This window comes from Oryzias melastigma, linkage group LG19, assembly GCF_002922805.2.
Source record: "Oryzias melastigma strain HK-1 linkage group LG19, ASM292280v2, whole genome shotgun sequence".
NCBI lineage: Eukaryota > Metazoa > Chordata > Actinopteri > Beloniformes > Adrianichthyidae > Oryzias > Oryzias melastigma.
The window spans coordinates 8700110-8725726 of record NC_050530.1 but is presented as its reverse complement, the minus strand read 5'-3'; the positions used below and the strand labels follow the sequence as shown (position 1 = coordinate 8725726).

Below are 25617 nucleotides of genomic sequence, written 5' to 3'. Positions count from 1 at the left end.
ATGGAGGGACAAAGAAAGAGGAGAAAAAAAGCAGAGTTGAATAAGATTATGTGACCAAAAAGCAAACAAGAACACGGACACATGAATCACCTTTTATAAGGTCTTTTGAAGGATGCCTTTTATTGCTTTGCTCCAGAAATGTGGAGTGGAGAGAAAACAAGAGTGAAATGGAGAGATCTGTGATCCGTACATAAGAAGGTCTATTTAGACTAATTAATGTGCAGAGTTAAAGAACATTCACAGAGGACCAAATGCTTTTTCTTTTCCCGCAGACTTCCACTATGTTTTACACGGGTAAACATTAACTCATCATAACAGCAGAGAGCTGGAGACTCAAAGGGAGAACAGAATCTCCCTTTTCTCTCTAAAATGTAACTTTCACCCACAAAGAAAAGCGCTGGAGTCCGGCCTGACTGTTTGCACACACAAGCTCAGTGGGGATTACGTTCTCCGTTTGTTCGTGGCAACGCTGCACCAATGTAAAGTAGCTCCCGAGATCTTGGCCAGAAGTCCATCTGAATTTTAAGTGACCAGTTTCCTCATTTGTGTGTCCATCTCCCCCTGCTTTACTTTCTCCTCCGTCTCCCTCTCAGCTTATTTATTGAGAACGTACACATTTCAAAGGCCTCTTTTTTTAACTTCTGTCAAGCCCAGGAACAATATTTCTTATTTCCCGGCCAGCAGGACAATCCCGCCCACTGTCACCTCTATATAAGACAACAGAAGGACCAGGAAGATAAGAGTGTTCTCAAGACAGGCCTGACCATGCAGTGTAAAGTCCTCATCTTTGTTGTGCTTCTGGCTCTCATAAAGCATGGTGAGTATTATGTTGTATTGCACTCAGAAGCTGATTACAAAGGCTTCATTGATAATTCTTTACTTAATCACCAGGTTTAAGCCGAGCCACAGAAACGGGAGGTTTGGAGGGTTTTAGCAGGAGTATTTGGCAAGTAGTGCTCCCAGAAAAACTGTGTTAGTTCCTGTATCTTCCCCAGTGATTGAGATGTTCATAAAGAGTAAAAATATCATATTTGTACTAGAATATATCTGTTTAAGAGATTACTTTTAATGTTTTTTCCTCTCTAAACCAGATTATCCTTTGCAAAAAGTAGTATATTTAAGTGTACTACAAGTATACTATACTAAAAGTGAGGTAGTATACGTAGTATGTACTATTTAAAATTAAAATTTTCTGATTTTGCTTGAATAAGTATTAATATACTGCATATTTTATACTTGCTATGCTTATGCTCAAGTACACGAAATAAAAAAACATTTAAGTGTGCTACTTTTTGCTCAGTTTTATTAATAAATTATCAGAAAAAATAGCAAAACTTGTGACTTGTTAAATTTTAGTAATCAAATTTTATTTTTTTTCTCTATTTAAATAGTTTTTAATGTCTGTGCTGGTAATGAAAACACTAACTAGAGACAATAAAATTAAATAGATTTTTTTTAAGTTAATGTGTAAGACTTGAAATTATTCTCTGACATTTATGTTTCTATAGAGAATAATTAAAAAAAAAATAATAATAATAAAAATATTGCAATAATTAATAGTAGCCAAATCAAATCTCTAATAAGGTATACTGAAATGTTTGACTCCATAATCTGTAACCTGAAACCAACCGTGAAATCTGATCTAATGGAACTTTAATGAAAGAAAATGTCCTTACGATCAAGTTCTGAATAGTTTCAAGTGTTTGAAGTGTTACTCACTTATTTTCCTTGTTACCTGCCTCTAACACATCACACTTAAGAGACGTGACACAAACACTCCACACTCTGTTTGTAAGCGCTTTCATGCAGGTATTTATTGGACAGGTTACTAATTAAGCTAATTGAAAGGACGGCTCTGCCGGAAAGTCTTCTATTTGCTCTGTTTCGCTGAGATATTCTGGGATTACTGATTTACTATTAGACTCAATCGCCGTTTTGATCTTTTTTCACTTTCTTCAATGCTTTCATCTCGTTCATGGTCAAACAAGGTGCAGGGAATCATGGGAGAATACAAATGACAGAAAAGGTTGAGCTAGTTCCTGAAACTGTGGTTTAAAAAAAAATTATCAGTAAATCTAAATAAAACAAAATGATTGTAGATTTAATCGGAAGATCAACACAAAGGTGAAATTGGCAATTAAGGTCACACTGATAAGAAGATTAGATTATATTCCAAGATGTTGTAATTTACCATGAATTAAGATGGAAATTTCAAATTAAAAATGTTGTTAAAATATATCAATAAGCTAAACGATATTTTCTCAATTGTAATACTATTATATTGAATGCTATTACTGCTCTACCTCATGGTACTGAGGTATGAGGTAACACCTACAAAACCACCCACAGCCACAGTACGTAATACAAGAAGAATAACTCATAGAAAAGGGGAAATAGAAAGAAAAGGAGAATATTTATACTGGGAAAAAAGTGACTTTAAACAACCTTGTTTAAGTAAAAAACAAAAAATAAGGTACGTTTCTGACTGATTAGGTTGTGGAATAAAATGGATCACAAAAATGAGTAAAAATGTTAAAAGATACAAACTTAAAAACTTTGGAGGTACTAACAGGAAAATAAAAACTCTACTCTGCTGTTTCCTAACCTAAACCATCTTTTCCTGTTCAGTGTCCTTGGCTGAAATCGAGGCGAGCCCCAACACCACCGTAACCTTTCCCTGCAACGTCTCTCTGAGCGAGGACCAAAGAGACGTGTCTCTGATGAAAGTCAAGTGGATAAAAAATGGCAGCGACGTCGTTGCCTCATTTGGAGAAACACCAGCGACGATATGGGACGGCTTCAGCTGGAACAATGAGAGTTTCATCAACGGGGATTTTTCCATCACCCTCTTGAAGGCCAGCCTCGACTTGGAGGGCGTCTACGAGTGCACAGTCAGCTACAACTCCTCGTCCATACACACTAGCAATGTTACATTTGGCATCGTTGGTATGTATTTTCTGTTTTCATATTTTCTTTTAAAAAATCTTTCAGATGTGACTTTTGGTTATTTCCCCTCTTCAGCACCCCCCTTCCTGTCTGTGCCTCAGCGGTGGGTGGTGCTCGGAAAGGAAGCTCAGTTTGAGTGCCATGCGAGAGGTTACTATCCTCCACCAATCTCGTTTTCCTGGAGCAGAAATGGGGAAGAGATTAAGCCTCTCTACCCGGTGGAGGGTAAGGAGATCCCAGGCGGGTACTACGACGCGGTGGGCAAGCTGACCTACACTCCTTCTCAAGACGACCGCAATGCGACCTTTGCCTGCAAAGTGTTGCACAGTGGGAGCTATCAGGAACAGGATTTCCAGCTTAACATCACCTGTGAGTGGATAACAAATTCAAAAACAGCTTCTAAAATCAGATTGTAAAAAATTAATTTAAGAAATCAAGTCTACAATTTTAAGAAAAATGTGTCTAGCAAAAAAATAATCGTATTAAAAAAGTTTTCAATAGCAAAAAAATCTTAGTTTAACCCTGTAAAGCCCACTACATCAAAGAATTAACAGAAAATTAAAGTTTTTTTTAATGATATTTAAATAACAATCATGATACAATGTGTGACTTGGTAGGAAATTTTGAGCATGAAAAAAAGCACCTTATACAGCCATTTTCTCAAATTTCACACATTTTAACTGTGGAACTGTATTATAAATAATTTTCAACAAATTTAGCATTTTTTGAATTCATAAAGTAGTAATTAAAAAAAAGAATAACAATAGGTGAGCTAATCCCAACCTAAAGTATTGAAAATTAGCTAAATGTTTCCCTCCAAAAGTGTTTTTGAGATGACATGGAGGCAGCCATTTTGAACGGAGCAGGAAAAGCCCCATACTGCCCCTAGTGGAATGATAATGCACTGCAGGACAGAACACATCAACTACATTTACAAAGGGCTTTTACGGAACGTTTTGATAATGCAGATGAGACAGGGATCTCGGAATTATGTTTATCAAATATGATACAAATGGTTATATAGGGTTAAGAAAATATGTCTTGGCGACCATCTTGTGGCAAAATAGGACGATTTTCTCATTTTTGCACAATATAGGAAAATGGTTGCAAAAATTAAGCCAGCTTCAGTCTACAATCACCACAGAAGTTTCATTGACCTTTGACCTCTGGAACAGGGTGCCATCTTGAATTTTTAAAAAAAGCACCTTTAGTAATAGCTACAAACGAAAACTTGTCCTAGGATTTTTTGCTGATCATCTTGTAACTTCTTGAGCATCATTGGGAACAAACTGTGAAAAAAAGGTTGGAATTAAAAGTTGTAGATTTTGAACAACGTGCCCGTGGCGAGCTCACAAAAGTGGTGTTCTCCTGTTACTTGCACATTTTTCAATGTAAAATTGTGAAACTGTATTATATTGATCCCAGGCTGAAGCTGGAACAAATAACATAAGATGTGAACATATAAGGAATGTGGCCATATAACCTTGGTTGCTAAGGAAATCTAAAAGTTTACTTTTTACAATTCTTCTGAAACTTATGTTGATCTGTTCGGTATCCCCAGGCGAACAAAACATAGAATGGTTGCTATGACGATAAAACAAACAGAAAAGCCACCATTTTGAAAAAAGGGTTTTCCATCATTCTGTCCCATACAGTTCAGACCACCCTTACAAAAAGGGGGGAGGGGGGTCAGGGGTGTATAGATACTGCTTGAGGTTGGGTCATAGGTGGCTGTCAAAGGTGGCGTTTGTGTGTAGAAGCTGATGGCGAGGGCGAGCCATACAAGTAGCAGCTTTAATTTCAATATTTTTACAATTTTTTTTCTTCTTTTTTGTTGCCCCATTTTTTTTCTCTGTCTTCAGTCCTCCCCAAAGTCAAACTGTCCGCCATGGCCTCAGCCTCCAACAAAGCCCCTCTGACGCTTTACTGCGACGTAGAGAAGTTCTACCCAGAGACGGTGTTTGTGTCCTGGTTTCAAAACGGCACCGTTCTCCCAAACCCACCGGCCGTAGAACAGAACCCGGATGGAACTTACAAGACCAGACATTATTTCACTTTGAGCCCAGAGCAAAGGCAGCAGCGGGGACAGGTTGAGTGTGCCGTAACTCAGCCTGGAGTAGAGAGCCCTGTCAATGTGTCAGAAGATCTGGACAAACTGGATCCTCAAAGTCAGAGTTTGATAAAACATAATATTATTGTTTTATTTCATATTCAGATCATTAACCGATTCTGTGCTCTATCAGGTGAAACAGCAGTGATGAACAAATCAGCCAAAGCCCTGGTGGCTATGATGTGTATCTCTATAGTTCTGGTCTTCCTGCTTTGCTTTGGCTTTTCCTGGAGAAGAAGGGATGGTGAGTCACAAACCTGTTGTGCTGTTTAATCATATTTTCTCCACAACCACAAACCTCAAGGTTCTGACACGACAATATGCTCTGTTCAGATGATCTGAACTCTTTCATTTTGAAAGACAAAATGTTTTAAATCTACAGTCTCATGATGACTCAACAAGTTTGACTGTAACTTTAAAAATGCTTCTCAAAAACTCTCAAAAGCTAGTCGGCTAGAAAGGGTTTTTCTCAGTAAATTTTTTGACAAACTCTTCAGTAAACCACAGACTTCTTTTAAATTTAATCGTCTCATCGCCTGCATGACTGAAAATGTCACCAAAGTACATTTAGTTGCTCTGAAAGTGTCAGCCGTTGCAAACAGAACAGACAGTTCATTCAAACTGACACGTTTTTATCTTTTATCGTTTGGTGTCTGCTCTTTCTCAGAAAAAAATGAAACTTTTTCACAAATTTGATTCCTTATTTTTGAAGATGGGCAAATTATAGACATCTAAAGTGTGTTTTTACAAAACATTCAATATTTCAATCTTTATTTATAAAGAAAGCACTTTTCATACACGCAACTCTAACTTAAACCTCCCACCCTTTAAACATTGAACAACAGTCTGAGTCAAAGCTGGTAGGTGGAACAGTTGAGACCTCTTTGTCAGGGAGAAGATGCATAGCCAGCATCGTAGGGGGTGTGAAGGCGCCTCACCACAGCAAGGCAGTGCAGGGGTCGGCAACCTTTATTTGGTCTCGTTTTCTACTGATCAAGACCTAGAAGGAGCCGTATCTTTACCTTTTACCTTTAGTAGAGGCCAAATTAACGAAAAAGCTAGCTCGTTACTTAATTATTAGCTGAACTCCAAATTAGTATGAAATTCCTCTGTAAATTAAATCAACCAAAAATGTTAGCATGTTGCAAAAAGAAAAGCTAAACTCTAAATTAGCATTAAAACACCAGAAGATAACAAATTAGCCAAAAATGTTAGCCTCTAAATCGCAAACTAAACTGAAATCTTGATTTGACCAGGTTTTAAGTCATTTCTTACACCGTTTTCTAAGCTTTCCTCAAAATCAGGAAAGTTTATATATATATTTGTCTTATTAAAAACTTGGATCAAGAAATAAAGATACTATAATTAAAGATGAGTCAAAATAATTTTAATACTTACTATTGGCATTAAAAAACTTGACTTAAGTTGTATTTCATCAACCAGCCAGCTGAAATGTCAACTTTAAATGACTTATTGCTATTATTATTATTATTAGTTGATGGACCAAAAAATGAAAAAACTAGATATGCAATTTTATTTGCATTATCAAGTGCTAACATTGTATTTAATTTTTGAAGGTAAGAAGAATAAGAAGTCATTTTTGGTTCAATTTTCAGGATGTGTTTTAAAGTTGAATGTCATATTTATTGTAATATTTTTTTTTGAATAAAAAAATGTCTATTTATGTTCTAAGAATAAGTTTCAGATTTTTTCAACTAAGATCATATTCTTATTGAGTACACATTTAGTTCCAAAAATAGTCATTTTCACTAAAACAACTAGTTTTTTAAACAAAATAACTCAAAAAACTCAATTTAAATAGAACTAGCAAAAAAAAAAAAACTTAATTGTAAGTAATTCTATTTAACAGCTTTTTCAGGCAATAAAAGTGATCATAAAACTAATATGTATATATATATATATATATATATATATTGTTAAAAGCTATGAACAATTTATTAAAATAAAGTACAATAAATAAAATACATAAATAAAATTAGTTTAAGGTGAAGTTGACATTTAGATACTATTTAAAGTATCCTAAAATCAATTATAAAAAATATTCTTATTAATGTCAGTAAACGTTTTCATTCATCCAGGTTGTTCTGATGTCTTGAAGTTGATTCACAGTAACCGGATTTAAAATCTTCTTCCTTGAAACGTTTCACGTTTCAAGGAAGAAGATTTTAAGTCCGGTTACTGTGCTCAACACTTAACAGTAGCAACATTTTTGTCGTTCATCGTTTGTTTGTCTCTCTGTTCTGCAGAGAAGCAGAAGTCCCTCACTGTGTCTGGCATCCTCCTCCCTCCACGAGTGATCGTGGGTCAAAAGGGCAGAGTGTCGGTCAGCATCGAAGGCCGACGGGTGGACCGCGTCCAAACCGTCTGGTTTCTCGACGACACTCCCATCTCTGACACCTCCGTCATTGGTGACAAAAAATATGCATCTTATTTTGAAAGGAAAACACATTATGATGCTGAATTACGATTGTTTTATGTTTTTCACCTCCATATGTTAACCCTGCTAACAACATTACACACACAGGAACGTCCAGATCTAACTTTAACTGCCTCTACAGCCCCCTAACTACCGTCCATCTGCCCTATGGTCTAACTCTCACCTCCACAGCTTCGGAGAAAGGCCCTCTCCTGACCTCCAGAGGCAAAATGGGTTACTACAAGCTGCACACTCAGGGACCGTTGCATTCTTCCAAAAGTGGCACCCAACAGCTGATCTCGGCGCTCACCTTCATCCCTCAGATTGCCCTCCACAAGGGGGCAGTGTTTAAATGTCAAGTGTCCTACATAGGCAAGGACAAGATTGTGCAGGAAAGAGTGTCGGAGAAGTTCACGATTTTGTGTAAGAACGGTTTGGCTTTTTCAATCCGTGTATCCTTTAGTCATTCGTTTTTATACTTAAAATCGGAAATGAAAAAACGAGAAACTAACCGTTTTTTTACTTTCGATTTGAAGCGCAAATCGTAAAAATAATGAATAAACAGTTTTTGTTTTGGATTTTAAATTGGAAAACAAAAAAACAGTTCATTTATTGCTTTTTCATTTCTGATTTTAAGTTGAAAAACAAATAATACACAGATTTTTTTCCATTTAAGTTTGTTTTTTTCTGTTTTGAAAAATGTTGTTTTTGATTCAGCTCCACCGGAAGTGTCAGAAATTCAGCTGACAGAGACACAGAATGACTCAGGTATGTCAAAAAATGATTATTTTTTGGTTTTCTTGGTAGAAATGACATCTCGCCATCTTTGCCCCTCCCAGATGTCATCAACATGACGGTTTCCGCCTCACATTTCCACCCGGATGTCATCACCTTCCGCTGGTTCTGCCAGGGGGGCGAGCTGACCCCCGTGGCCTCGGAGGCCTCCTCGTCCCCTCGCCCAAATTCTGAGGGGCTCTTCTCGGCCTACAGCCAATGCAAGCTTCCCCGGGGGGAGCTGGAAAAGGGAGCCACCAAGGTGTGGGTTAAAGTCCACCACATCGCTCTGAAGCATCCAATCACTCGTGAATCGAGAGGTAAAATAAAAACAAAAAAAAAACGTTTGACATCATGTGTTGCAAAGTAAATATTTCATATTTTTTTCCATTCAGGCTTCATCAAAAGGCCGTGCATTTCTGAAATCGTCAGCTCTGACCTCTCCTCGAGTCAAACTCTGGGATGTGAAATCACAGATTTTTACCCTCCGAACATCTCAGTCACTTGGTTAAGGTTTAGAGGGGGAGAGGAGGATGACCGGGAAGAGGAGGTGATAGAAGGAGGGGAGCTTTGGGGCCCAATACAAACTCAATCCAGACGTTTTAGGGCAACCGCCTCTTTGGAGAGGAGACTAATCCATCAGGAGGCAAAGGAGAGAAGAGGAGGGATTATCTGCAGGGTGGACCACTGCTCTTTACCTGAGCCGATGGAGAAGCACTGGAAATATGGCGGCAATGGTACAAAACAATAAAATCTTTAAACAGCCACATTTTAGTGTTTTATCAACTTCCATTCTTTTCTCAGTCCCTCCCCACATCCCTTCATCTATCTCAGTCTGTTGGAGCGGCGAGGGTGTCGGCGTCTTCTCCATTTTGTTGAAAGGAGGTCACCCGAAGCCAAAGTTGCTCTGGACCGCGGGTGGGCCGACCTTCTCACCGTTAGTGTCCAGTGAGACGGAGGAGATAGGAGATGACGGGATGAGGGAGCTGAAGAGTGTGTGCGCCCTGGAGAGGTCCAACGCTTTAACGAATCCAGAAAACAAACAGCTGAAGAAACGCAAGAAAGGACATCAAATAAGTATCTAATGCACACAAATATACTTATGATTATAATGTTTATCTGTCTACTTTCAGAAGCACAGCTGAGTATTGATGTTTAAAGTCTAAAATCTTAGGAGTGTGTCTTGAAATATTAAAAAAAATCTAGCAATATAATTTTCAAGTTTAATTATTTTAATGTAAAACCCAAATAAATGTATTTATATGGATTAAAAAGGAGGGAAATAGAGTCAAATCCCCACTTTTTAAATTTATATTGTAAAGTAACAAAATCAAAATTTTTAAATTCAAATTTTTAAAGAAGATCTTAGTTTGAATCTCAGCCTTGACCTTTTCCTGTGCATGCACGAATTGAGATTTTATTGCAATGGCATAGTTTTAATGTCTTTTCACAGAACAGAAAGACAACTAATTCCATTTCAACCAAAACTATTGTGCATTTCATAATTATAGAACATTTGTTTGTAAAGCTACACCTCAAATATTAACAGCTAGATTTTTAGATATTTAGCCCGTTTTAGGAGAAAAAAACTGGTTTTATTTTATTAATTAATATTTTCATGTATTTACAATGTTAACATGTCAAAGCTAAATATTTAGCAAGCTAAATATTCAATTTAAAGCTATTTTTAATAATTATATGTTTAGTTTAAAGCTAAATTGTTAGTTTGTAAACAAAATATTTAATTATATAAAATTAAACTTTTTTTGCAAATTAAATACTTTATTAACCTCAATGGATATTTTCCAAACATTTTTTTAAGATTTGTAAATAAATAATTATTTGTTTAAAAAAATACTGAATTCCAAGTTAATTATGTAGATTAGAATTAAATATTAAAAGCAAAGTTGTATATTTGAAAAATGAAACATATTTTTTCTCATAAAAAAAGACTAAATAATTAAAAATTTTGCTTTTGATATTTGATCGTGTAACTTTGAAAATGGCACCCATATGTTAGCTTGGCGTAGTTAGCATACCTCGTCTTGTTGTGCTTTTCGCATTATTGCCAGAGTATGATATTTGTAATTCACTGAAAAAAAATCCTACATTTTTCATTTGTTCTGAAAGTGGCCATTGCTGTCCACTTATATATATATATATTTTGTTACAATTGACAAAATGAGCTAGAAAGTGTCATAAAAGGGTCACCTGATAGTGTTGCTACAAGTTTGAAATGGCTTATAGCTTAATTTAACCAGAAATTATGCACATAGTTTTTAGGTAATGTTAGGGGCTGCGAAATTTTTATTTCATCACCTAGTCTAGGGTGAGCCCCACCTTAGCCCAACAGTAGCTAGCTAGTATAGGCTCCAGCAACCCTGTTACCCCGAAAGGGATTAAGCAGCCACAGAACAGGAAGTGGAAAATAAAACAAAAAGTACTTTTGTCCTCTAGTCTATAAAATACATTTGTGTTAAAAATAACATTGAAATTGTAAAAAACTATTTTATTTCAAGTTTTCTATGTTTTTTTATGTATATAATTTAAACTACATTTCCCGTGAGGTTTTATTTATCTAAAAAAACAAACAAACATTTTTAAGTGTTTATATTTACAGTATATTTATATATTTTTTTATTCTGATTAGTTTTTGTTGTAACTGTTTTATGCTTTTAGAAACAAAGGCCGCGGTCACAGACCCAGACATTAAAGGAATAGAATACATCGATGAAAGAGCGGATGAAGAGAACACCGACAAAGACGAAGAAACAATATCCGAAGAAGACGAGGAGAGCGACACAGAAAAAGAGGACGACCCGAACGCCCTTCACATCAACAGAGTCAACTTGACAAAGGGCCCCAAAGAAAACAAGAGAGTGCGGTTACGAGTGTGCCTCGAAATTACGCATCCTGCTCTCAAACTTCCTGTTTATCGAACTTGGACGGGTAAGAACATGGACGCTCGCTTCATTCAAAGGTCATGTAGTGACATCTAGACGGACGGATGACAAACTGCAATCAATTTTGATAAAAGTGTTAAGAAGAAATATAAGGACTTTAACTTTATCACAAATATTCCTAAATTTTATATTGCAAAAATATCAAGGCCGTGTAATATTAAAGTCCCATTTCAATCCCATGATCATTTTTTTTAAAGTTTTCCCAGTGGTGTTTGAGTTATCATTGTGTTTTTTTAGGCTAAAATAAAAAAAAAAGCTGTCATATTCTAGGACATAGTTTCTGTAGAGCGGCAGTAGTTCATAAGAAATTTGCCTCAGAGTTGTTGGCGGGACTGCAGGGGGTGCCCTCATCAATATTAGAGCTATCCATCCAGTTTTGTGCCAGGTGTCAGCTCAAAAACGATCTACCCTGCTTTTATTTAAACCATTTTCTCGTGATAATGAGATCCACTATCTCGTTATCACAAGAAAACAATAAGTTTTTTCATGATAACAATTTGTTTTCTCATGATAACGAGATCCACTTGCATTATCAAGAGAAAACTAATTTCGCTTTCTCGTGATAATGAGATCCACCATCTCATTATCACAAAAAAACAAATTTAATTTTCTCGTAAGACAGAGATCATGAAAAATATTTTGTAGGGCCCCTCTCTCCCTTTTCCATCCGAATGAAGCAAAGCAGGGAGCTTGCGGCTTGCCGTAGTAGCTTTTTCCAACAGCTTTTTTTTGTTTGACAAGAATTTGAATAAATAAAAACTCCGAAATGCAATTTTTAAGATTCATTTTCTTTATATATGTCAACCATCATGAGAAAAATGCCACAAGAACATGCTAGAAACACCAAAAACTATTTTCATTGGAGTGTTCTTTAAGGATGTACTAAGATATTCCCAGTTTTTGCTTTATTGCATGAATTCAAAGTAAATATTCAACCCAATCGGAAGTTAGCTCATGCTTGTATCCTCTTTTTCAGAACCCAATGAGGAAATTTCACCATCTGCATGAAAGCTTTACAGCACTGCTTCCCCTCTTTCGTTTAACCTTCATATAAGTGCAAAATATTTATCATTCAAGTTAATATAAAGTATCTTGGTGTATCTGTTGTGACAACTTTGGTTTTATCTTATTACCTTTCGGTTTATTTAATACACGTAATATTAGTCTCTTTTTTTTTTCTTTTTACAAAATGTCATATTTTTGTACAAATAATTTTACAACTTTTCATTTGTTTGATTTTTACTTAATCTAATGAACAATGAATGAATTCTGAAAATAAAATTCAATCATTTTGATCCAGAAAATGTCTAATTTGAACTGCTCGAACTGCCTTGCTTCTGTGCAAAGTTGTAATCTGTTTATAAACTATAGCTGAAAGTAGTTCTTGTTTCTGAAAGCACTTCTCTTTTTTTTTTTTTTTTTTTTACGGCTTCGCAGTTTGATGCAGAAGAGCTGCTGGCCAGTTCGGGTTAACCACAGATGTGTTTCTCTTACGCACAAATAAAGCACAGTTGCTGTTCCTAAACATGAAGCAGGTCCGATAAGGGGTTCACAAAGAGCAAACTAATACTTTGAATAATGCTAGCGCAGTAAAGCAGAATTTGGCTGTTTTTAGTTGATTTTTTTCACAAAAGCACTTAGCTTTTTATGTGGTCCTGGCCTTGTGGGATTATATCTTTGCCCTGATGGCAACAGTTTAAATGGGGGTGGCAAGTCAGTATTTTCTTGGCAGTGAAGCTGGTGATGTTCTCCAGGAGGGACAGAGTGCAACCAATGATCATTTCAATTCATTTTTATTTTATTTATATAGCCCAAAATTATAGCACAATTGCCTCAACAAGCTTCAAACCAGTAAATGTCCATAAACATAAAATAAGTAATAAAATATAAACAATAGCTGATATCTAAACTAAACACACTGAACTAAACTGGGAAGTCCATGAAGGATGGATCCTCTCTTAGGACGGACAATACCAAGACTGTTAACTAACACGAGCCAGAGGCGAGGTCCACGGCAAGGATAGGAGCTCAGACAACCCATCTTTATCTGGAATCTCTCCCGCTCGCCCGGACAGGAGTGGAAAAGAGCGACAACACATGAATCACACTGCACCAAACTAAGGCATGGCGAACTGAAAGGAAATTAAATGATAAATAATTGTGGAGTAGATAGAATAGAGGACAGAACCCCAGTGCACCATACTTTACCCAATTTCTAACTTCTAGCAGCCTACTAGTAACTACTTGGCATTGTCACTGAAATTTAATTGAATCACATCAATAGTGAGTTGCATGCATAGTGAATGGCAATAATAATAATAATTTCCAGGTCACCCTATGCAGGGCTTTTAGTCTGCAGCTGATGACTCGGTAGAAGGACGTCTGCAGGTGGTTTAAAGTAGAGTGAAGTAGTACCACTTTAATCCTAGAACCATTAGAAATTAAGTTTTCACATGACAGACGAGACAAACGTGTGTGAGGGGATGTTGTGAGAAGAAGTTGCTGAATCTTCCAAAATGGGAACAAATTTTTCACTTCCTGATGTCGTAATCAAGCTTAGGGTAATTCTGACTCTCGGGGATTTAGACACATCACTTAGATATGACATATAAAAATGATTTTATCAAAGTTTTAATGGTCTTTCCATCATGTTTAAACTTAATTCAACAAACTTCCAAAAATGAAAAATAGATGGGTCCACTGGATGGGTTGATTGGGTTAACCCCCCTACAAGTTTCCTGATTTGAGCTCTGGTAGCATTAGAAACCAGAACTGCCTTGTGACTGTTGGCATTGTGTAAGCCTTTACTTATTTCCCATCATCCCTTTGTTTACACTCTCTCCTGCTGGCTTACAGCCCCTCACACCCCCATTCTAACATTTCTGGTGAAACAGAAATTGCGAGAAATACTGGAACTCTCAGTTTTGGTCTAAATTTTCAAATTAATTTTATTTATAAAGCCATTTTCATCTAAAAATATACCTCAAAGTGCTTTACATAAACAAACATAACACACTTTACATAAATAGACATTTTTAAGCTGTATATTATGTTTTGTTTTTATCTGTAAGGTGGCCTTGGGTGTCCAGAAAGGCGCAATATAAATTAAATGTATTATTATTATTATTATTATTATACCAGCTCAGATGAGGAAAACAAAGATCATCCACTAAAAGTATAGAATGGATGAATTGCAGCAGGGAGTTTTTGCCCTGCTGATTGTGGAATTTTCAAGCTTTTTCAGTTTTTTCATATGTCCCTGATTCACAACAATTTGAATAAATACTCAAAAACTGAGCTTTAATCTTAATTTTCTTTCCATCATAATGAAAAATACCACAAGAACATGTTAAAACACTAAAAACATTACTTTCAAATGGGACTTATTCCAATTTTCGTCAATAGATAATTTCTAATGAATTTAGCCCCTAGTGGTCTTTGGAAGAACTACAATAATTGGCACTTCCTTGTTTGAGTGAATTTCAGGTAAGGCAGGTGCTGATGCTGACCCCCCAATGCCATCTCCAAAGTAATGACCTCCATGAGACTGTGCAGAAGTGTTAAACATCAGATTGTTTTCCCTCCCTAACAACTTACATCATCACGAGTTCTTGTGGCTTAACACATCACCATGAAGCTCTTCACATCCGCAATGCGTGCTGCGCCTCAGCTGCGTAAATCATCTTCTTCCTCATCACAACACATCGGACATGTCACAGCGAGGAAGTGAAGTGGCCGCTGCTCGCTACTGAGGGGAAGCTTTCTGTTAAGTTCTGATCGGTGGAAGGAAAGCAAAGACATGGATCCTGTGGAGCCCGAAGGTCCAATTAACAGGTTGGAGAGAACCTTGTGGTCTGTCTGGGTGAGTGACAGCTTCATTTAAATCCAGGCGAGATGTGGAAGGAAATGCTTAAAAAAAAAAGGAAACTGCAGATGTGTTGTTTTTTTTGTGGAGCTTTTATAAAAGTCAGTGAACCAAGTCTCCATTTTGGCCTTTTCCTCCACCATCCATTCATGTTAGATAGAACACATCACTTGCAGAGACTTTGATTATCAACTTATGCTCAATTTAACTAAAAAATGTGAGAAATATTCGGATTTTCTTGATCAACTAATTAATTTAACAAGCTATTTTAATTAACTATACTTTATTGTTTTGTAAACTAGTATGCAGCTTCGTCACGTCCATTTTTATTACTTTTTTTTCCACTTCCACCTTAAGCAAAGTTCACACATGTGGGTGTTTGGTTTCTGACCAAAGCTATTTCCAAATGTTGGGTTTGCCTTTTGCTTCGACTCCAGTTTTGTACTTCTGCAACTGACCCTGAGATGATATCACAGAATACAGGAAAGTGTGTTCACCGAGATGCAGGCAAAAAAGAAAGGGATAAGTTTAATGCTTAAAAATAACAAATATTTTAAATTAGGTTCTGAAAAATAAAGATGGCTTCCTGTAATTTTATCCTCAAATGCAAGATCACTTATAAAGCTAAGGTCTAATTATATTCTAAACAATAAAATTAAAACTACGACAACATTTTCCCATGTAAGTCTGGTTGTGAACAGTGACTGAAGGAAGAATGGGAAATTGGCTTTGCACTGTAAATGATTTGGCCTACTCACCACCAGTGGAGTTTACCAACTGACTGTAAATGAGAAGTGGACAGAGTGAGTGTGATGTCACCCAAAATGGTTTGCTTTCAGTTTCAACAAAAGTCAATTAAGTCGCCATTTTTTTCCCAATGTTGAAGCCAGTAAATTTGTCTGTGTCCTCGTTTCTTTGGCAACCATTCTCACTAATCAGGAAGTTGTTGGAAGGCCACACCCCTACTACTTGATAGTGGCCTCGGGAGATCCTGTCAATCAAACTTTTGGAACAGAGACCACCTACTTTGTATTGAGACATTTGATTGGCCAGTTTAATAAAAGGTTTCAGAGCAAAAACAGTCATTTTGACAAATATAGTAGCTGAGTAATAGCTGTTTATTTCTTAATAGAAAACTATGGGATTATAGGCTTCTTGGAGCTGGTGGGTATTTTCTATCTGGAACATTGAGTGTATAAGAGAACCGGACAGAGTGACCCCTCCCCCCTCGCATTCCAAATAGGAAGTACCCGCTGGCTCCAAGAAGCCAAAATCCTATAGACTTCTATTGAGAAATAGAGAACTATTTCTAAGTCAAAATAGCCATTCTTGATCTGCTACTTTTTTAGCATGTTCTTGCTAATACTATTCCGATATTATTTCCGAATTGTAAGTTATTCAAACTATAAACTGGCCAATCAGATGCCTCGATAAAAGCCTACTTTCGTTGGAAGGAGTGTGGACTTCCAACAAGCTCACTCCTGATTGGCAGCAGTAGTTGACATAGACATGCTAATTTAGACCGATCACTGCTTACTAACCTCGTCTGGTTATAAATGGCGGTGCCTGTATCATGGAAAAATGGTGACTGAATTGAGTTAATTTCATTGGAGCCAGAAGTAAACCCTTTATGGGTGACATCACACTCACAGACGGCAGAGTAAACTGAGTCTCTGGTGCTGAAATCATTTACATTTATCTGCAAACATTTCCATCTATTTTAGTCTAATTGTTGGTATCAATGGAGTCTGTTTCCGTATTTCTTTTAAATAAGAAAAGGTTGCTATGGGAACAGTCTGAAACACAAATTCCAAATTTAAAACAGAACTGAAAAGAATTAGAACTACAAAGGTTTTTACTGTATGCTAAATTTAGATAACTCTGCCGCTTAAGTTAAAATAGTCGTTTAATGAAAAAGGACATCTGTTTTTATAGTTGGCAGTTAGCATGAAAACACTTTGTGCATGAGGGCATTGTTGTTCTGAAACAGGAAAGGTCCTTCCGTCAAGCTGCTGCAAAGCCAGAAGGGCACCACTGTGTAAACAGAGCTGTAGTTCAAGCTCTAAAATAATTCTTCTCACTTTTTTAACATGTTATTGTCAGTTTGTTTTCATTCTGATGACTTCTTTAGCTGAAAATATGAGATCATGCCAGTACATGATTTTCTGTCTCTCTTCTCCAGTGCTACATCACTGAAGCCTTCGACAGAGTCTTCAGACCACCTCTTGCAGATGAAAATGGGTCGAACAGCTTACAAGATTCTGCAGGCGACAGTGCGGCTTTTGAAGGGGGAGACGCACAGGCCGGCACGACTGGAGCACCTTCTCCGTCCCTGCGAGACGATTCTGGAGAGGTGTGCACAGAAGATGCAGCCCTCAAGCTGAAAAGAAGCAATGAGAGCCAAGAGTCAAGAGAGGAAGAGTTCGACCCAACAGGAAATGATGAAGCAGGGCTGTGCCTCGCTAAAGCCCATGAAAACAAGAAGCACAAAACAGAGATCGAGAAATTCAGCACCGGCGAAGGAAGCAAAGTCTCCAAAATGGATGAGGAGAACGAGGTTGCTGATTCAGGAAGTCCTGGAGAAGTTGTAACAGGGGAGGACACAGAGGAGTCTGATGGGGAAGCCTGCAGTGAGGAAGACGATCAAAGTCGAGACGCAAGGGATGGTCATCGAGAAATGGAAGAGCCTGAAACTGAAGACAGCTTTGAGGCAGAAGATGGTGAGGTGAAGGTGTGCACATTCACAGATGAAAGTCCAGAAGAGGAGCACCAAATACTTAAAGAACATGGAAATGAAGATGACGAAACACGGCTGGAGCAAGACAAAAATGATGAACTGTTACAGACAAAAGATCAGCTTACACTCAGCTGGAAGTTACTTGAAGATGTGAGGATAAGTGAAGCCACAGAGAACCAAACCGCAGCTGAAGAGCCAAACATGGAAAACAGCAATTCTGTTGCAGACAACAGACAAGAAGAAGTTCTTTTAGATCAGTTTGTTACAAGCAGTCAGGAAGATGTACAGACGACTGAAGTTGCACACAAAGAAGAGGATGTGATGGTCACTTATGTGCAAAACACTGCAGAGACAGAAACAATTCCGTCAGAAATTTCCGTAAGTTCTAAGTTTGTCGATGGCGATTGCTTGGAAGAGGAGCGGCTCACGAGTGAAGTCAACAACAAAGGTATCTCCGTCTCCACAGTCACTCCAGATATGGGAAAAGCTGAAAGCGAGACTGAGCAGGAAATAAGCGGGGAGTTTAAAAATACTCCCATGTGGCTAATCGAAGGGCAGGGTGTTGTACTGCAGGAGCGGAATCCTCAAGCGTGCAAGGAAGCACAAGAGGGAGTTCCTGAACACAACAATGAATTTCAGCCAGATGAAAATACAACACAAAGGTTCCGCGAAGGAGGAAATTGCCAGGAAATCCAGATCACTCAGTTACCAGAAGAGGTGGAGAATAAAGAAGAGGAGAGCCTTAAAAACAGTCACACGGGAGCTGACTGTTTACTGATGAAGGAGGTAAAGCAAGCCGGTGAAGAAAACAGTCTTGATTTGGACGTGGAGCAGCACAGAGCCTTCGAGGAACAAATCCCCCAAGAAGCAAATCTGGAATCAGAGCATTTATATGCAAAGGAAGAGGCTAAAGCAGAGGAAAGCTCAATGAAGACGGAGATAAACCCCTTCCATGAGGAGTTTGAGACCTACACAGGTTCAGCAGATGAAGCCGACGAGTTGCAAGATGGGGCTGACTTTGGAAAAGACGGGGTTTCGAGTGACTCCAAAGAGACTCCTGGACGTGAATGGGAGTCGTTAGGGGGCGTGGCTGCAGATGAAAGAAAGGGGTTCACAAATGAAACTTTAAAATTCCCAGAGACCGGAGAGGAGAAGAAAGACATGAGGTTTTGTCAGGACTTTGCCTCCAATGCAGAGAGTTCACCAGAGGAAGTGAGCACATGGAAATTACATGAGCCTACATCTTTGGATCATAGCAATGTAGAAAAGGAAAATGTGAGCATAGATCCACATGAAGAAAAAGAAGAAGCTCAGGTCAGATGTGACAATGTATGTCTGGAAGTTGAAGCAACTGCAGGTGAGATGAAGGCAATCGTAGAGTTATCTGCACCCTCTGAGATACAAGAGAGTGAAAATCAATCCCAAGACAAAGCACTGGAGATGAATGAGAGGACAAAAGCAGACACTGATGATAAGTTGAAGACATCAGAACCAAAAGAGCTTCCTGAACTGCTATCAGAGACGATGGAAGATATGACCCAGTCAGAGAATATCTGTGAGCCGATAAAAGGACATCAAGATGTGATTGATGAAGACATCCTTGATTTGTGGATAGAGACCGCGATGTCAGAGGACTTTCATGACACAGATGTAACCAAGCCAGGTGATCTGTTAGAGGAGGAACCAGGAGAAATGTATCCCAAGGAGACGGAGCAACTCGTGAAGTCAAACTCAGGGGAACTTGTAAGTGACTCAGCTGTGGAGTCTGGAATTCTGCAGTGGTCTCTGAGCAGTGGCTCACTTCAGGACAATCGTGATATCTGTGCAGCTTCGCCAGATTTCCCTGTGGAGAACTTTGAAACTCCCGAAGGAGCAGATCATCATCTGGAAGCGGAGGACCTCACCGAGATGAGATCTGACACTGATTCAGGAGTTTCATCTCCACATCACATCAATGTCTGTGGGGACAAGGATTTTGGATCTCCGGAAATCGAGACGGAGCTTTCCCAAGTTGGAGATGAACCCATTGAGATGTGTTTCTCTGACACACCGGATGAAATCAAACTCAGTGAGTCAGAGCAGCAGCCGGGATGGATAGAGGACATCACTGAGCCGCTTCATCCGGACATGCTGGAGGAAAATCACTCTGAGGTATGCAACAATGTCCAGGACATACAACAATAATCATACGCAAAAAATAAAGAAAAGATTTACATGTTTTTGTTGCTGCAGGTGGATTCTCCTGTGCTGGATTTTGCTTCTCAAAAGTCACGGATAGCCGTTAAAAACCCTCGCGTGAGGCCACCCAAAAACCCTCGCACCCTGCTGCAAAAGCCCTCCGCAGATCCCATCCCTCCAGTGCCCATGCCGGTCAAAGCGATTCCAGGGCTGCCTTTGGGAGGCATGGGGGTTGGATTTAAACTACCAGGTATGAAGTTTATATTACATCATATTGAAGCATCCCCTTTGGATTTGTTAATTTCTATAAATTTGCCAAACATCTTTTTTTTCCCTTTTTGTTTAAATTATAGGACTTGGTGAAGGTTTCCCTGTCTTGAAGAGAAGACAACAGGCTGATGTGGGTGATGAAGACGAACCAAAACCCCAACCTCAGGTATACTGCAACTCCAACGCATTCTCACTCCCAACTCGTCACTTACGGACGTATGGTTTGGGCCCCTTCCGTGACGCTTTTTGATGTTTTGGGTGTTCCCAACTCGCCATTTTCTGACAGTTCCCATTAAAACAGGGATCCCCAAACCTCCAGGCCGCGAACCGATACCAGTCAGAGGGCCGTTTGGTAGCCTTGCAACAGACGCTACTCAGGGGTCCCCAACCCTCAGGACCCGGACTAGTACCAGTATCGGTCCTGTACTTGTACCAGTACCCTAGCTCAGTACTAGTTCTGCATTCTTTTTCACGTTCATTACCACGTCCAGTACTGCATTCAGTACCACATCTGGTCCAGTACCATGTTCAGTATCATGTCTCTTGGGTTAGCAACCCCTGATTTAATGGGAACCACCAGCACTTCAAAAAGTGGCGCGTAGGGGGCCCCAACCATACGTCCATATATGATGAGTTGGGAGTGAGAATGTGTAAACAACTTATGGAATACTGGCTCTCTTTTTAGAAATTTTAAATTTAAAAGGACTTGTATCAACAGGAACCTGAGAAACCTGAAGAGGAGAAGAGGGATGCTTCACAGCCGGATGAAGCACCACACCGACCGAAATGGAAACCTCCAGGACAACTGGGGTAAGTTAGCAGAGTCATAAAGCTTTACAAAGCTTGTACTATTAAATTGAGTGAAATAGCAAAAACTTGCAGCTTCTCATCCGCACTTTTTCACATCTTCCCAGATTTGGAAATCCCCTCATGTCTGAGCTGAAGACTAAACTGAAGAAAACCACCTAAAAGGGATCATTGTTTCCAATGCATTGTATGCATATTTGAATGTATTTTTGTTTGTCAAGCCATTGTTCATCACCTCATTATTTTATCTCCTGTTTGACTTGTTCATTTTTAATCCAATCATTTTGGTATCAGGTGTAAATGAAATTTTTATTAACCTTTACTATATAGTAACATAAAAAAATAATTTGTTTTTTTCTTTTGAGTTTTTATTATGTTTTTGTGCTTGTCTGGAAATAAATCCTCAAACATTGCTTAAAGCTTTTTGAATGTAGTTATTTTATTTGTTTTAACTCTTTTTGCAGGAAGTCTGTCCATCTATTGCAACTATGCATTTGCTCCTCTCCTCCAGTATCTTGTCTGATCTGAACTTTTCACAAATGTGCAAATTAAGGGAGTGGATGACTTTATATTTGCATGCACATTGTAAAAAAAACAAAAAATAGCATTACATTATTAAGAAGATTGCAAACAGATCGGTTGTTTGCTACACAAAAAAATAAAGAACAAACATGCATTTTCTAAGATATTTGATGCATTCTGTCTTGGATTTTATTTTACATACATCCATTATGTAAAAATGTTTTTTTTTCCAGTATATATAGAATATCAGTATTAATGTATATAAATTGCTTGTTACTGAAATTGCTTAATGAATAGTGAAAGGTGTAGATGTAATCTTACCATAACAGTCTTTTTTATTGTATCATTTATCAACCAGAAATCTATTGTGTCGTGTTAAGATTCAATTAAATCTAATTTTTTTCATATAGCCCAATATTACAACAAGGTTGTCTAAACGGGCTTAATACCAGTAATCCGGAGATCCAGATTGGTTAGATCAGGTGTACCAATTTTCTTGTCAGGTTATACTCTCTAGATATTCATGAATTTAAATTTTTCATCCTGGAGATTACAATTGAGCTTGAAAAATTGGGTGCTGGAGGCTGTTTTTCAACATCAAGTTTCATAAGTCTTCAATTATTCACCCTGCAAAATTTTGGTGATACATTTTTGTAACCCTGCAACTTAAATCTTTGGAACTGACTGAAGTGAACATTTTTTTTACCATTATTATTGTAGTAGTAGTAGTAGTAGTAGTAGTGGTTGTGGTAGTAGTAGTAGAAGTAGTATTCAATCAGTCAATCAATTTGTAAAGCACTTATAAAAACAGGAGCAACCAAAGTGCTATTATTGTTGTTGTTACATCCATGTACAAATGTTTACACACCTGATGGAACATATTCAGTATATACTATAGAGGCTCTTTACTAGATTTGTATTTCTAAGGACCGAATGGTTAGACCAGTGTTTTTCAACCAGTGTACTGTGGGAAATTATTCAATTTCTCCTAATTGGTCTAAAAAACCTTTACCATTACCAGGATATTAGTTCTAGGCTCATCGGGGTTGGCCCAAGTCTCACAGAGTCTGTAGAAATAGTACTTTTTTTCTGATTTTACTTGATTATTATTACACTTTGAACAAAATGACCATATATTATCAAAAGAGACAACAGAGTTTTACTATATTTCTATATTTACAGTTAGTGGTGTGTCTCGAGATTTTTTTTCAAGTTAAAAGTTGACTTTGGCGCCCCAAAAAAGGTTGAAAAACACTGGCTTCGACCAAAAATAAAACCTTGTCTTTTACCTTTTGTTGTTGTTTTCCCGTCAAAACAGTAGGTGGCGGCATTTCACAGAGGAAAAAAAAGTTGCGAAGAAGAAAACTCCAGCTCTGATTGGCTCGATTCATCCAATGAGGTTATGAGATTTTTTTCAGTTTTTGTATTTAACCGGCGCGTGAATAGTTTACGGTTAAACGCAATAGCCTTTACGCTGCGTCTTTTACGTCTTGAAGCTTTACATCGAGACAATTTAAGAGTTATTCGTTGCATATTTGGTAAGTAAGGATACGGGTTTTTTTATGAATAGTAGTTATAAATGTACGTTAGCTGTTTTCGACATATTCCGAATGAAGTTCGAGTTGTCTTCTATTACGAACGGGACTTGCACGCGACATTTTACTATCGAGGACGTTAAGGTGCTAGCTTTTGAACATGTTGAGACTTGTTATTGTTGTTCGGTTTAGCTGTTAGCTTCTCACCACAATATGCGTCCTAGACCAGTGATGACAGGCCAACATCGTTGATATGGATTGAGTTTGTCGAGGTTGATCGATGCAGTAGCGTTGTGTAACTTTTGCCCTCATTTGACAATGATTTGGTCTCAATATTTAGGTTTGTCAGAGGTAAAATCGAGTGTGATAAAGCAGAGAAACGTTTTTTCCCCCTCCTTTGTGGACCAGGATTGAGCATTCGAGTTACACACAACTATATTATTAGCCTCTTACTTTTTGCTAAAGACCCATTCCGTTTAAAAATGTTTTTTAGAATGTTCTTGTGGCGTTTTTCCTCATTACAAAGCATGTTTAAAGAAATCTCATCTTAAAGTTGCATTGTGGGAATTCTCTATTCAAATAGTTGTGAATCAGGAGCAGATGAAAAGATGCCGTTTCAAAAAAAAACTTGTAGATGTGACTTATTACCTAGAGCTCCCTCCTCTGCTCCATTCTGATGGATCTACTTGAAGACGTCTAGATCCATGTACGACTTTGTGAGCTGTCATCTCATTCAAAAGCTGTTCGGCTGGATAGTATCATTATTGTTGCATTGGACAAGTTATGAAGTGAATGTGAGCGGCTGTGGGAGAGATTGTAAACTAAGGGATGATGGGAAATGGGGGCAGGCTTGCAAAATAAATTTTTGATCCTGCTCTGAAGAAACTGTCCTTAAAAACTTTGTTTTTTATTATTATTTTTGACTGAAAACAGCATGAAACTATGGGTTAAAAGTTGATTGGCGTGGGACTATCGTAAAAAAATGACATAAGATATTTTTACCTAAAAAACAGTGCTTACGATGTCAGTCAAGTTTTGTCCCAAAAATGTTGTCTCTCTAATAGTTTTACTCGGACTGCTTTCATGCAAAGAATACTAAAAAAATCTTGTTTTTGCATTTATTCCTGTTCATAGATTCATCACAATATGGACAAACGCCCTAAACCTGAAGAACAGGCTGAAAATATTCCACCTGAAGCCAAGACCTCAAAGTTGAAATTCCAGTCAAATGGCGTTGAGCAACAATTCAGGGAGGACAATGGGACCCTTCTGAAAACGTGTATCTGCTCTACACCAGCTCCCAGCGAAAGCAAGTCTCGGTTATCTGGTGTGCTCTCCACTCTATCGCCCATTTTAAAGTATTTAAATATTGAAAACAAGCAGTCGCCTCCACAGTCTGTCAAATGTGCCTCATCTTCAAGCTGCCTAAGATCAACGGGAAAACCTGCACATCACAGCAGCTTCAATGTTTCCGCTATGCACTCTGGGACTTTATTAGGGGCCACCCATCAGCCTTACTGTTTGCTGGATTATGAGTGTCTGCCAGAAATGACTCTGCTTGATGATACCAACAATGCAACAATGGAACTCACTAAAAATGATTTGGGTTATCCTCAGAGCGCACCTCCGGCACCAAATCCTAATGCCGTCACATGTGGACAAGAAAGCAACGCAAACTCCCCTGCGTGCACCCCTCAACCGCCAGGAACGCAAAAGCACAAGATGGTTAAACTGTCTGAGATGAAACGTTCATCTGCATGGAATCGGTTGCTTGATGAAAACTTGCCAGAAATTACATTGCTTGATACTTCAAGTGACTCTGAGATGTTGCCACGTGTGCAGACGTCCTGCAGAGGCGCGATGTTGGACTTGACACAGGACAAGACGCAGAATTTGGCGCAGAACATAACACACGATGTGGTACAGGACAAGATGAACGACATGATGCAAATTATGGGACAGGACATAGTGCAGGATTTACCAGTGGACATGACTCATGACAAAATGCAGGACATGGTGCAAAATATGGAACTGGACATGGTGCAGGACAATACAAAAGATATGCTGGAGGACAAGACTCAAGACACAGTTCAAGATATAGAACTAGATACGGTGCAGAATTTGACGCAGGACACGGTGAAGAATTTGACACAGGACGTGCTGCAAGACAAGACCCAGGACATGGTTCCAGATATACAACTGGATGTGCTGCAGGACGTGCTGCAGGACAAGACGCAGGATTTGGTGCAGGACAAGACGCAGGACGTGCTGCAGGACAAAACGCAAGACGTTCTGCAGGACGAGACACAGGACATGACGCAAGACGTGCTGCACGACAATACGCAGGACGTGCTGCAGGACAAGACGCAGGATTTGGTGCAGGACAAGACGCAGGACGTGCTGCAGGACAAGACGCAGGACGTGCTGCAGGACAAGACGCAGGACTTGGTGCAGGACAAGACGCAGGACTTGG

The 25617-nt window shown here is 38.4% G+C and overlaps 3 protein-coding genes and 1 long non-coding RNA gene across 8 annotated transcripts in view; 3 read left to right on the top strand and 1 right to left on the bottom strand.

Moving 5' to 3' along the window:
• On the top strand, positions 1-12610 carry si:ch211-180a12.2. 2 transcript variants are annotated; one of them, XM_024284718.2, is made up of 13 exons: positions 1-817; positions 2629-2946; positions 3022-3315; positions 4809-5114; positions 5190-5300; positions 7324-7485; positions 7602-7916; positions 8211-8261; positions 8333-8587; positions 8663-9004; positions 9072-9344; positions 10947-11216; positions 12207-12610. In XM_024284718.2, the coding sequence occupies exons 1-13, from the start codon at positions 766-768 to the stop codon at positions 12236-12238; spliced, it is 2781 nt and encodes a 926-aa protein (XP_024140486.1). In that variant the 5' UTR covers positions 1-765; the 3' UTR covers positions 12239-12610. The 2 variants fall into 2 exon arrangements, with proteins under 2 accessions (XP_024140486.1, XP_024140485.2); XM_024284717.2 differs by having other exon boundaries at positions 5-817; positions 7686-7916.
• Positions 7555-23038, bottom strand: LOC118600204. The gene is made up of 2 exons (XR_004949787.1): positions 22899-23038; positions 7555-9313 (listed from the first exon to the last, which is right to left on the bottom strand). It is a non-coding gene; the product is annotated as an uncharacterized LOC118600204 (long non-coding RNA).
• On the top strand, positions 14940-21510 carry si:ch211-136m16.8. 2 transcript variants are annotated; one of them, XM_036217245.1, is made up of 7 exons: positions 14940-15092; positions 17278-17953; positions 18092-19983; positions 20065-20260; positions 20364-20446; positions 20999-21090; positions 21195-21510. In XM_036217245.1, the coding sequence occupies exons 1-7, from the start codon at positions 15030-15032 to the stop codon at positions 21247-21249; spliced, it is 3057 nt and encodes a 1018-aa protein (XP_036073138.1). In that variant the 5' UTR covers positions 14940-15029; the 3' UTR covers positions 21250-21510. The 2 variants fall into 2 exon arrangements, with proteins under 2 accessions (XP_036073138.1, XP_024140477.1); XM_024284709.2 differs by having other exon boundaries at positions 17278-19983.
• Positions 23006-25617, top strand: part of LOC112154085 — a 7950-nt gene continuing 5338 nt past the window's right edge. For 2 of the 3 annotated variants that reach the window (XM_036217247.1, XM_036217246.1), the window contains exons 1-2: positions 23006-23147; positions 24279-25397. In XM_036217247.1, coding sequence (XP_036073140.1) covers positions 24291-25397 — 1107 coding nt within the window. In that variant the 5' untranslated portion in view covers positions 23006-23147; positions 24279-24290. The remainder of the gene's footprint in view (positions 23148-24278; positions 25398-25617) is intronic. The other variant, XM_024284711.2, reaches the window with a different exon arrangement.